At 45.1% G+C, this 13,652-nt stretch overlaps 1 protein-coding gene across 1 annotated transcript in view; it reads right to left on the bottom strand.

Moving 5' to 3' along the window:
* Positions 1-13,652, bottom strand: part of adarb2 (adenosine deaminase RNA specific B2 (inactive)) — a 134,624-nt gene that overhangs the window by 33,582 nt on the left and 87,390 nt on the right. Inside the window, exons 2-3 of the mRNA XM_055508596.1 lie at positions 8,079-8,165; positions 6,293-7,245 (exon numbers count right to left, since the gene is read on the bottom strand). Coding sequence (XP_055364571.1) covers positions 6,293-7,245; positions 8,079-8,165 — 1,040 coding nt within the window. The remainder of the gene's footprint in view (positions 1-6,292; positions 7,246-8,078; positions 8,166-13,652) is intronic.

Genomic DNA, 13,652 nt, shown 5'->3' with positions numbered 1-13,652 from the left:
AGCGCCCTCTGTTGGCCGGCGGGGATGGAGCCGAACACAGCGGAGACCACATCTCATTTGTCATGTGTTTACTTCTTCTTGGCACCACGTCTGCTGTCACCGTGTCATCTTCATGACCTCTCGGCTTTGATGCGTCCTGATTGGAGGACGTGCGCGTCTTCATCGGGCACATATGACAGGACAGTCCATTGCTCCAGGCTGGAAGGTCATTTAAAGGCCAGACTTCCAGACCCCCCCCCCCCCCCCCCCCCCTCCACTGCCTGAGCGCCAGAGATAATCCTACACATGCCAGCCACACTGGACCACTAGCTGTGATTTATCGGAAGCCATTTGGTACCTGAACGCCTATGAAATTGTAATGAACTTGATTATGCTTTTAATGAAGTGTGAGAGGTTCTTCAGAAATGATTATAGTCATGCTTTGGCTCACAGCTAGGGTCTGTGCAGGGGGAAGGAATGAAGGTCTGTCACAAACAATGAGGACTTAGCGGCGCTGGCTGAGGATACTGTAGGCTGAGCAGAGGAACAGAAAGGGAGCGCCACGCTTCTGTGGAATAGATTACAGGGGCGTTTTACTGTATACGCAAGGTGACTTGACCCAACCAACTTCATTTTAATTCATCCCTGCGAAGGGATTTTCCCTAAAAAGCAGCAATGCTGACACGGTACATTAGAGTTAACAGCCTGCAGCCTCATAGGTCACATTTTGCATACATATTAGACAGGTGAGGATGATTCTAACCTTTCCATGCACAGGCTGCACACATTCCGAGAAGGGAAACATTATTGTTGATCATTTCACACGCACTCTCTCCAATGCTGCATTTTCTTTACTGTCCGTTGATTAGCTTAGTTAGATTAGTGGCTACAGAGGCAGGAGGCCTGTTTGCTGACATTACTGTACATTAAGAGACAAATTGTGATGAGATCTATTATGGACGTGCGTGTGAACTCTCTAGTCATCTCTAGATGCTAAACTATCGCCCCCTTTATTATTACTATTAAGAAGCTAATATTATTACATTGTAATGGCTTAAATTAGGTTATAATTTCAAGGTGAATGATATTATTCATAATAAACTAATGTCAAATAATGTGATCATTTCATCTGTCAGAATTACATCATCAGCTAATTACATTCGTTCTTTCTTTCTTTCTGACATGATGCAAAGCATTCGACATGACTTTTGCAGGTATTTCACCAAACTACGCATGGTGATAATCCCAGTTGATCTGCAGAGACCAGTCTGCGGCAGTGGCTGTCACTACGTGTGCATCTGTGGCTGCCACTGTCCACACGTCCAGGCTGTAACAGTATCTGCAAGGTCTCTGAAGCTGTTAATCAACTCCTCTTTAATGTGTTGTTCACACCTTCTCTCTCTCCCCTGCTCTGCCCGACTCGGTGGATATCTATCTTAGACAGGGTGCTTGGCCCAGCGATCGCTGTCGCTAATTTGTTGTGGCAATATTAATTAATGATCAGCCTGTCACAGCTGTTTATATTGAGACAGATTAGAAGTGAGGGAGATTAGACAAAGAAAACAATCTGCGTGAGGTTCAGCAGCTGACAGGGGTCACCTTCACGTGTCTGAAATCATATTCAATTTGCCGTGGCAGAGGCAGGGAAATTACTCCACTTGACCAGTGTGTATCCTTCTCTATGAGACGTTTCGGGGAACTAAATCAAATCATTCAGGGCTGTAGTGAACTAAAAGATGATATACTGTGGAGTCACTTTCATTCACAGCTGATATGATGAAGATTTTAAATATTAGATGTTCCATTTATATATAAATAGTAAAGAAGGCAGATGGGGTGATCAGGCCTTTCATGCACCCCGTCCTTCATTAAGCACATTTTCCTGTTTGAATGGGTTTATGCCGAGGCAGCAGAGCCCGTGTCCTGACCACTGACCTCTGCGCTGTCCTTCCACGTGGACCTGCTGACTCTCTACCTTCCCAGGGCTGCACACCATTCTCAGTCTCAGTTGACTTGGCAACAGAGCAGCGCGTGGCGGCGGCAGCGGCGAGGGGAGATTAAGTGGCCAATCAAGGTCTGAACAGTGGGGTAATCATTCCACTTGGTAAAATGGGTGTCAGAATTACTCCAGCACTTTCTCACTTCACTGTGCAGCCTTTAATAGGGGAAACACGCTTTGCTGTAACTACAGTGCTGTGGAATAAACTTAAGAACAGCTTCCTGCTGACTAATAGAGAATAAACACTAAAAGTTATGTTTTGAGGCAAATGTAACCCTGAGATTTGGAGCTACACAAAAATGATTACTGTAAGTGAGGTGGGAGTCAAGAGAAGGAGAAGCACATGGTAATGCAACCTCGGACACAAGCATGTCTTTTATTCCTGCTAATGTCAGTGCTACATTCTTGTTTTACTGCAGAGCAATGATTCACTATTGTTTCCGTAACGAGGTGCCATGTCCTGCTGCATGTTCTGATCAATATCCAATGAAGACAAGAACAGTAGTTAAGCCAGGGTGGGAATTGGTGGATGCGTGCTGTGCATTTCACACATTCAGGGACGTCCTACTTGGTTCTTAATAACTGAAGAATAGCACAGCAGCATCAATATGACAATACACTTCTACTTAAATCAATAAGCTTGCATTCACAGTTACAGTGAGAGTAGGAAACTAAGATTATGTTGTCAAAATTAATAAATAAAAGGAAATTCTGTCGGTCATTTATTAGTCCATAAAGTTTTACTGCAGAGTGGAGATTCTTAGCATTTGTTTTGCGAATATGCAGGACTTAAATGTGCGGTTGAAGGACGTCTCCTCACAAACTCCAGCTTTTCATGGAAGCTCTGTCTTGAAAACTCTTCCCTCTGGGACAGTTCATTCCTCCAGCCTGCAGGGGGCGCTTTGGGTTTTTGTTCTGTGGATTTTATTACCTCCTGGTTGTTTCCTGTCTCGTAGTCAGTGTCATTGTTTAAGTGCAGTCTTTGTTGGTTTGTTTGACAACGTTTTCCTGCCTATCGTGGTTCTGTGTGTCTCTGTTCTGTGATGGATGATTAGTTTTTAGTTGTTACCTTTGTCTATTTTTTTCCCACATTGCAATGATTTTTAGTCCCTGTTAAAGGATTTTGTTATTAACCTTTCATTAAGTTATTTATTCCTTACATGTTCTTGTCCAGAGTCGTGTGTTTGGGTCCTCAGTAGTAGTGGTTTTTGCCTAGTTTGTAACACCTTCACCTTCAGAAAACGCTGCTGGTAGCTAATGGGTCTCCCGGTTTAGTTCAGACAATTTGAAAGTGCTGCCTTTCAGGCTCTAACAAGTGTTTATCTAATCTGTACAGGACTGTACATGTCACATCCTGTCTTCCATGTCGTATCCTCAAGATCTAATTGGCTTTTGCCACTCAGGCAGGTTTCATACATTCTTACATACAACACACAACAACAACACATAAAACTTCCATAACCATGAAGTACAACACTGGAAGCAATGCAACCACATGGATAGATGGTGGCCTGTGATGGGCTGATGTACTGATGAGTATCTACAGCACTTGACTACAGCAATATGCAGCTTTTAAAATAATAATTCTTTGACAAAACTCAAGAGTGTTTGTTAAAGCTACTATATATAGAATATGAAAAAAACAACGATAGTGTGACACAATCAATCCACTGCTCCTTGCACTGCCCTTCAGAAAGCTGTCCTTATACAGTAAGAATGAATAAGGTGCTTATGAAAAACCTACCCAGCAGATAAAGTCGTCTCATTAACGAGACAAGCAGGACTTTTCTAGATCACAGGAAACAGCAGCACTTGGGTTCTGGTCACTTTTCTATTCCCCAATTTTGTGAAATATTTACTGATACCATGAGGGGTTTGCAAGTTATCAAATAGAATATAAGATCAGGTAACTAGCAGCATTTCCCTGAACTACTGTACGACAGCACATGTTCTGTTTAGCAACGCGGTTCATTCCCCACAGTGATAAAAGAGCGGCTAAATGTAGATGAGTGTGCTTGTACGGAGCATCTCTCAGGAATGAATCAGTGGGGTTAAGTCAGTGTAAGACGAGATGTCTTTGCAGAACGCATTCTCATTTGATTTCCCTGGATAAATAAAGGTTAAATGAGGAAATAAAAAATTTAAGTCCTTGTTGGAAGATAAATAGCTCTTTAATGTCAAGCACACTGTGGCCCAGTGCCTCATTTGTAGTGTGATTGTTAAAGTCAATTTCCATAGACCTCAGCGTAGGAGGGATGAATTATAGCCTGTATTACTGTGGGAAAAGTCAGCACTAGTATGCTTGTCCTGTCAATGTCCTCGTATTATTTCTTGTATGTTCGTGGAGGGGAGGAGGGAGGTCTGAGAAGAATTCAACACCATGTTGGGAGTTTGAATATTTCATTTAGAGGAGAGCTCGGCTTAAATTTGAAGGACTGCAGGCTCCTCTTCCTTATGTTCCACTCTGTTGACATATTACAATGTCCAGAAAATGTCTCCAGTCTTTCTTACCTTGTGTTTGCTTTTAGTTATTCAAGTCTGAACAAACCAGGTATTCTCTAAAAGCCCATTTCTAAAGCTCAGTTCTTATTCTACAGCTTTCAGAGGTATTTAGTTTTTATGCAAATATTAGTCATTAGTAAAACACACAATTTTAGTTGTAAAGTAGTTGTAGTAGAAATAGTTTTAGAATATTAAAATCTCTATCGTTATTATCTGAAAACCAAGATAAGATTATATACACACAGACTGTACAAGACCACACTTCTCCACAAATCTTCATATTGCAACAGGTATGAGCAGGGAGCGCTGTGGAGGCGAACAGCCCGCGCTGGCGCGTGTTCGCTGGCATGGCACCATAACGTTTGCATTACCCCCAGGCTACAGCTGGCAACCTCCCCCACATCACGCAGTGCATCTGCGCCAGTCAACCACTGCCCATGCAATCAGCGCCTGGCAAGAAGACGCGGCTCACATGTGAACACAGCGTCTACGAGCGCGAGGGTTCTGCACCGAGACGAGACCCCACGATCAGCTCTGCCGCTCTATTCGTACATGCATGCACGCGTGGGCCGCTACGTGCGCGCTTTCGTCCTTGTCCTGGTGAAAACAGAATGTGGCAGACGGCACGCCTGACTTTCAAGAAATTCCGCAAGGGAGTGCTTTCTGGAACTAAACGGGTGAAGCAAATCCTCTTAAAATCCTTTTAGACACCGTGGCAGCAGGGAGAAAGAGAAAAAGTTTCTCCCAGGCAAACATGCAGGTTTGTCGGGTAGATGTTGCACTCGAGGGAAAGGACATTCGCGCCAGTTTATTTCTTTGAGACTGGAAAAGAATGTTAATATGATGCGTACCCTACAGGATGCACACAAGCACAATATGGTGACAGAAAGCGTCGAGAAAAGACTTGGGAGAAAGGACTGTTGGATGTTGACGGCTTCATTTTTCATTTCTCTTTCCAGAGATTTCAAGGTTTCGATTTACACAGGAAATAATAAGCTTGAGTTACAGTTGCCAGTGTGTCGGAGACCTTGGCCACTAAGATACATGTTTAATTCCTCTAAACCACAATAGTCGGTGTAGCTACCTCAGATCAACCTCTGCAGATGAAATGAAGTTTCAAATGGCTGTCAACAAGTGGCAGCCGGCCCAGCCACCGTGTCTTTAGGCTCCGCAACTTCCTCGAGTACCTCCCAAAACTAGTTTCCTCGCTCTGATTGCTATTTCCATATTTGGGTAAATGAGCACGGAATTGGGCTCGGTGGTTTGTTTGTCGATTTGCTCTTTGCTTTTCTGTCTCCTTTGGGCAACAGATTGAATTAATGTTTGTAGACACTGTGATGCCACACATGAGAAAACAGAAGATTTTCCAAAATTACAGAACCCTCCCAATTACAGCTCTACAAACACACAAGACTGTGGGAAATAAAAATGTTTGGGTTGTGAAGCAGATTTTGCTTGTGTCAGTGGTGCAAGAACAATAATTAGCTTCATTTACATGCTTTTCTATTTAAATAGACCAACAAATGGATATTGTCTACTCCAGAAAACACAAACGTGTGATTTATATTTCTGCTCCATGTTCTGGTCCTGACGGGGTCAGTGGCAGCTTGCTTACACGTTTCTGTCACTGCCACTCTTCCTGCCACACTCTTTGTAGCTCATGTCTTCTTTTCTCCTTAATTACTTGTTGGAAGGTGTTTGGCTTTTCACTGCACGCCTGCTGTTTTGGTCATTACAGGCCCCTGTAGGAAGTGGAGTGGCTGCCAAAGAAGCTTAGCAGAAAACCGGAGCTGTTTATGTGTCTGCGCTCACCTGGGGTAAATGAGGACAACTCTTCCTGCTGGTTTTGAGGCCACTCGTCCCCTCCGGAGCTGTCCTGATGTTGAAGAGGGCCTGAAGAGCACATTGAGCTGCCTGGGTCTTGGCCAACTTCTTGCTGCGACCACAGCCCTCAAATATCCTCCCGTCAACGCGGACCGCCATCACGAAGCTCCGTAGTCGTCGGCCTTCGGCCTTCTCGGAGAGGCAGGCGTAGCGAAGACCAGGCCGGAGCTCGTTCAGCAGCGACACCGGACTCTTGGGGGCCTCTAGAGGCGAAACAATCCCACCCAGCCTCCGCTGAGCCTGCACCATCAGGTCCAAGGTGTGCCTCAGCAGCCGCCCATGCCTCAGCAGCTCGCTTGATATCAGCTCGCTCTCAGCTGCCGAGCTGCAGAGCGAGAGGCCATCGGAGCAAGGCGAAGCCTCAAACTCCTTAAAGAGAGTGTCAGGGAAGTCGGCCTGGTCTGAGGTGAAGTCAGCCGAAGGGTTGGAAATGTTTCCCATGGCTAGGTGGGCCTGAGGAGCATTGGGAAACTGAATGAAGGACTTCAGGGCCAGCTCGGCCGCCCTCATCTTGGCTTTTTTCTTTGTAGGACCCGTGCCCTCGAAGGTCAACCCGTTCACGTCCACGGCAATGGAAAACACGGGAGCGTGCACGGGGCCTGTCTGGGACACCATGCGGTACTGCAGACCTGGACGGAGCTCATTGAGCTGCACCAAAGCATTCTTTGGGGCTTCAGACCAGGACAGTTTCTTATAAATCAGGCGGAGCTGGCACAAGTGGCCATTGTTGTCCTCCTCCAGCGGCCGCTTCCTCTTCATACCTGAGCTGCCGCTTCTTGGCGAGTCAGAGCAGAAAATCGACTGGCGCTCGGGGGAACCCGTGGTGCGGTCCTCCAGGTTACCGATGTTACGATTTTCCTTTACCTCTGCGCTGCTGGTACCTGCAGTCAAAACAGCAATGTGATTCAAAAAAGTGCTCAAAACACAAGCATTCATTACTGTGAGGCAATCACATTGATCCTAGCCGAACAAAATGAATCAAAGAGAATCTCTCAAGGCAGATGGAGCCTCTTGATACACAATGAAATGGTAATGAACAAATGTACAATCATCTCCTGAGCTGAGCCCACTTCATACCACAGGGCTCCATGTGTAAGTATTTTAAAATCTAAATCCAAATCCCCTAAAAATGGCGATGTTATCTGCCAAATCATTCTGTAATCTGCCTCCAAATTGGTTCTGAATCTGTGTCGTAAGTGGGAAACATTGGTCCCTGTGGCCAATGCAAAGCATCAATCCTATTTGTAATGGGAGGGGGTGGGGAACTGCATCAAGGGGCAGGCATTCTGAGAAAGGATGAGAGAAATGTCTGTAGTGCGCTTTATTTCACACTTCTATCCTCTGTGAGAGCAAAGTCTGAAAAGCAGTGATACGCTCTTCAAACCTAGTTACGAGGAAGTGGTGGCGTGTTGCATTTCTGATGGGGAACGAACAAAATAGGGCTTTCCGATCCTGCCACAAGAATGTTAATGGTGAATATGGAAGCTGGGAGCAAGTGATGGTCTGGAGCAGATTGTAGCATGCAATGACACATTTAAACTCGGAATGTAACATTTATTAGCTTACTTTCATGAGACATCACACAATTTGACACCTGTGCATATTAAAATAGGCCATTTCCCAAATAATTAGTGATGTGAACTGTAGAGATATCATTTCCACATTAGACCTGCTACTGGGGGAGTGGAAACAGACAAAAGAAAGAAAGGCTTACTTAAACTGTCCTCGTCCTCGGTGCCGCTGGTCCCAGGGCTTATGTACTTGAAGGGAGCGATCAATGCTGACAGCATACTGACTTTCTCTGGAGGAGAGACGAGAGACACGCAGAGTCAACAAGAGGGCAGCGGCAGAGATGTTTTGATAGTTTTCATCGATTGAGGCCGCGGAGCAGCGTCTGCGCCAACGTGGGGACAGGAAGCATCAACTCGGAACCGTCTCTCATTACAGGGCAGGTATGCAGACACACAGGGAGGCAACAGAACGCTGGGATGCCACAAAGGGATACAGGAGAGTAGTTCAAGACACATGTCACAGCGTCTGCTAGCAAACCACTAATATACTGTATACCATCGTTGCTTCAGCCTGGTTAAATTGGAACCGCAGCAAACCTGCACAGTGGCTTTCACGCACAGGAAGTCCTTACATCACTGCCCCTCACCAGCCCACTACTGTAAAACTACTGCCATGTACATTTTCTACATCTGCCACTGATGACAGAGCACAGCGCAGAGTAAAGACACGGAGGCAGCTACTTTAATGCTCGGACCAAATGTGCCTATACCATCATAAAACGGGTTCAGGTTAAGGCATTTTTAGTCCCAGTCCAATAAGTCGTCCCCTTGTGAAGAAGCCACACTGGGACTTCTTCAGCATCTACTTCAGCATTGGACACATTGGTCCACAGATTTGAGAGAATCTGTGGAGCTTAGTACAGTACGTGCCCCCAAAGGATGAATCTGTTCATACTTTACAGTACTTGATCATTACATGAGGCCGCAGTGTTTGCTGACTCACATGTAGAGCCTGTTCCTGCAGAACGTCACACTTGGACCTGTTTGTCTCTAGCAATACAAATATACAGTATATACAGTATATATATATACTGTTTGCATAATGCAGCTGAAGATGCATGGATGGATACTATTGTGTTTTTATGGGCGCTTTTTAAAAACATAGCCTGTTTAAGGGTTAATCCTTTAAGAATGATTTAGCTGCATGCTAAGCATGGAGCAAACATGGCGTGTGCCGTTGAGTGAGAGGCAAGTACTGTAAGGTGTCATTTTAATTTAACTGAGGTCTTAAAATGTTTTATGTTGGAGATTACGTATAAAGGATGAAATAACATACAATATGTTTTTTCATATGAAAAAAATTATATATCCAGATTTCAATATAATCCAAAAGCCTATCCAAAGATTGAACATGAATTCATTCAATTAAACACAAAAAGCGAAATAACTGAAATTGGAGTTTTTCTATTTTTGATGTGAAAAGGAAAACCGTGTACTGTAAAAACACTATGTGCTGTGGTATTTATTCCTCCTTGATGTCTCTTTGTTTAGCCACATTGCATCTTCTAAACACACAACTTCCTTTCTTTATCGATGTTAACTTGTCGACAGCAGCTGTCTCCTGTTACTCCCCGGGGCCTTCAGCTGTCCAGGTGCGCGTGTTGTTTACAGTATAAAGCCCTATTAGGGCCATTGCTTGGTCTGGTGCTCTCCATGCAGCGCTGAGCAGAATTGACAGACCAGTCTGGCTCCTTAATTAAACTTCTCTCTCTTCCCAACATCAGCTAATGATCAATAAAACTGGAAGGTAAAGGAGGGGCAGCGGGGGGAGGAAGCCGGGGAGGGGTGGGGTTAGTGAAGGAGGAAGAAGGACAGGTACGTGGAGTTTGTGCTTAAGCCCGTCCGACCTCAGGGCTGCAGCACCGACAGGGTCACAGGGGCGAACGCTATGGAAGCGAAGCGTCGCATTACAGCACAATAAACATGTTTTGATAAGAGCGCGAGATTGTGAATGAGCTTGGCCCACGGTGCTCCCTCACTGTTCACAGCTCAACAGCTCTACAGGGGCTCAATGAGTCACTCAGACACACATGGATACACTCTAAACACTGACACCGGGGCTGCGCTGGACCTCATGGGCCAACATCACAATACAAGCGTTTTCATTCTGACCTAATTACGGACCAAAGCTCGACACAAGCAGCAATTTGGCCCTAAACGACTCCCTCGGCCAACGCGGCCATTATCGGAGCACTTTCAAATCAGTCTATATTGTTTTTAAAGGCCATGAAGTCCTATTTCCAGTAGAAACATGGCTGTCTGGTGTGTTTGCAAATGTGGCAAAATTAGGGGCGTTTGAGGGTGTTCGGGCCTCTACAGCCCATCTTTGCATGCACCCAGGTCCTCTGCAGCATGAAAGACCAATTTCCCCGTTGAGGAATAAATTACAGAGCGGAGTGAGGCCAGCAATTATCACACAGGAGCCTAAGCAGGCGCACAGGGGTCAACGGTGACACCAACTGACCATCATGCTTTGCTGTTATGTCCCATGACATTAAAGGAGTAAGACAAACAGTTCCTGACCCTAGAAAGCCTCAAACTACACATTGTTGCCCAATACTCTGTTGTCCAGTATGATCCAATGCAGCAAACATCACGGTCAAAAGGCACAGACAGCATTTACCATTTGCGTATACATGTATACTGTATATCTTTTTAATCTGTGATCTTCCTGGAGGTTAACAACACTACAGTAAAAGCTTATAAATGTCTGCAGTGGTGACTGACCTTTTGATTAATTGGTCAAATGATCAATATCAACATTCTTAAAGCTAAATCCAAATCAGCCCAAAGAGAACTACTTTCACACACTGTCCTCATAACGGTGTTGTATTAAAGTCTGAATAGACCTTTTATTCAGATGACAGTTCACAGCCACAATAGATTTTTTCACACAAGAGTGCTTAAGGCCTGTGTTGCTCCAAAGCAGCTCTGAAAAACAATTCTTCTCACTTTCAATGGGCCACAGTTCATTTCAAATGTCTCAGGAAGCAGCGACTGACGGAAGAGATAATGTTTTCAATAAGTCTGGTGCTGAATCACCTGTACAGAGTTGAGCAGTACCGCTCAGAGGTCAGATCCTCTGAATAATACCTTGGATCATTTTGCGCTGTGTATACATCACAGCTGTCTCTTACAGAGTGTGATTTATTCTCCCACGACGTTAAAAAGCTATAATGGCAGGAGAGGAATCTCTTGAGAAAGATGAAGAGAGCAACATTTAAAATGTGCTTGGGACTAGTTTTCCAGTTATAGATGTTGAGCCGGGACATATTCAAACAACTGATTGCATTAGCTACAAAAATGCACAGGAGCATGTTTTTCCAGGGGCCAGTCAGCTGTTAACAGAGCTATGGAGCAGGTCCATACAGCCCTCAGCCCGACAGGACTGTGTTGTCAGTAAATGCACATCTCACACACCTATGCTGCATCTGCGCCTTTCTCAACGTGTGCTTCTAAATGCGTCACTGTCTGGCTGCATTAATATCCTTGTGGTGACCTTACGTGACACTGAGGGCGTCTGAGGGGGGTCTTCAGTTGAGAGAAGGAATCCTTCATTACACATCGCAGCGATGCCGCTGATGGGCTCGTTGTTACCTTCCACGCCCTTCACGGTATCTGTCTTCCATCCCCTCTCATTGAGCGTGGATGAGACAATGCATGCCAATGGTCTCAGTTCGCTTCGTCCACCCCCTCCCCACCCGCCCCAGGACACGCCAAGCGGAGACGACTCATTTGTTTCCACTGCACAAAGGCAGGGAGGCAGAGGAGAGCCAGGTTAGATAGCGAGAGCCTTGGCAGGTGGCCATACAATTCTGATCGTGACAGCGCTGGTCATTCACAATGGGCTGGAGAAGATTCTCTCTCTCTCTCCTTGCACGCCCCGAATCAGTTCTGAGGAGAGGGTAATGAGCCCAATCAGATTTCCCCATGGCTCAGCCTAACGAATTGGTCAGATGAGCGACAGGAGACACTATTGAAACAGGCGCTCGGGGAAATCATCGACTCCTGCTTGCTCTCCATTCACCACCTGCCTTCCTATCTCTCTCTCTCTCTCTCTCTCTCTCTCTGTCTCTCTCCTCCTGTCTCCAGTCTTCTCTCAATGTCTTCCTACAACTGCCACTAAATGAGAGGGTGCATTGATATTCTCATCACCGCTCTCATCTGATCTCAAAACGCCACAATAAAGATAGACTTCATGTTAAGTGTTCTCTCCACCTTATGTCTTTGTAAGGACATAAATATTAAAGGAAAACTTCACAGATTTTTACAATGGGGGTTGACCAAAACGCTGTTGGTTAGTATTTAAGAATGAGAGGAAACTCTGTACTCTCCATATTATCTATGCAGAGAAATTATCATTTATTCCTCTGCAAAAAGCCTCTGATGGCATTATTTTGGGGGCGGAGCCAGTCTGTTGGAGCGCAGCTGCTCTGTCCACCATTGCTTTTCCTCGCATACCCGTACAGCACTAATATTCAATGGCTGGAGGTCCTGCTGTAGATTATTTAGAAGACAGTGAGTACTTCAAACCATCAGCAGACCATCTGCCGAGGCAGAGGAATAACACACACTTCTCTGTGTGTTCAGTAAGAGTGTCTCTTCATTCTTAAATATTACCTAAGGTCGTTTTGGTCGTTTTCCTTTAAAAGCCTGTGTGCAATAATTTTATTTTGCCTTCCTATTTTTACCAGTGATCTACCGAACGGTGGAGGGAAACTGGAGAAAACCCACACAAACACACGGGAGAACATAGAAACCCGAACACAGCCTGTAGACAATGACTGGATACTGTGTACTATTTTCATTTTCTGAGCAAATGTTATAATGTGGCACCAATATCTTTCTTTTATATTTAAGTTTATGAACTGTAAGTACATAAAATGCATATTATGATACGGTCATCTCATGTTTGTATCATGATCATTTGATCTCCTTTCAAATGAGGTTAAGCTAATCTTAGATCTACTTCATATTCATCATCATATTCAGAGTGGTGTCATGTCTTTTTGCAAACCCGACTCCCCTAAAAATCACTCAACAACCACCACCAACATGCTCAGCTGCCACGTGTCACAGTGGATGTGTCATGAGCAAAACCTTCACATCCACAGTAGCTTATTGTCATGAAGTCACATAAAACTGTCTTTGTAAAGCCTATTTATAAGAAGATATAAGATATATAGAAATTATACCATACATCTAATAGTGTGTGAATAAATAAGCTGGTGAACCCACACAGAACCTGGGAAACGTGCAAACCCAAAGCAAGGCCCCACGCTATGGTGGAACCATGTATGAATATTGTACAGTATGTGTCACACACGGTTTCTAGAGCTGTCATACATTCCATTATTCTCTGCTGCTCCCAACCACTGCACCTTCTATCGGTTTCAGTTTTCATTCCATTATTTCAGTATTTCATTATGCTGCTTGTACTTCTGCAAATAGAGCAACGGTGTCCTGCTTTCCAACACTATGTACTTTGTAAAAGAATGAGCACTGAATTTCATTCCAGTTCACAGTCAGTGAATGAAACCTCACAGGCACGCATTCCTGCGCCGGGCGCGACTACACGGGCCTCGGCGAACACGCGGTGGATTGTTTAATCACAGGGCGGCGCGGGGGAGGGAGCGGTGCCGTTTTCTGCCCCTCCACCTTGACTGGGAGACGCGGCGGCGCTGCCCTGCGAGGTGAGGTGAGGTGAGCGGCCACGG

This window comes from Betta splendens, chromosome 4 (assembly GCF_900634795.4).
Source record: "Betta splendens chromosome 4, fBetSpl5.4, whole genome shotgun sequence".
NCBI lineage: Eukaryota > Metazoa > Chordata > Actinopteri > Anabantiformes > Osphronemidae > Betta > Betta splendens.
Note: the sequence above shows the minus strand (reverse complement) of the source record. Positions and strands in the feature narration are given on the sequence as shown.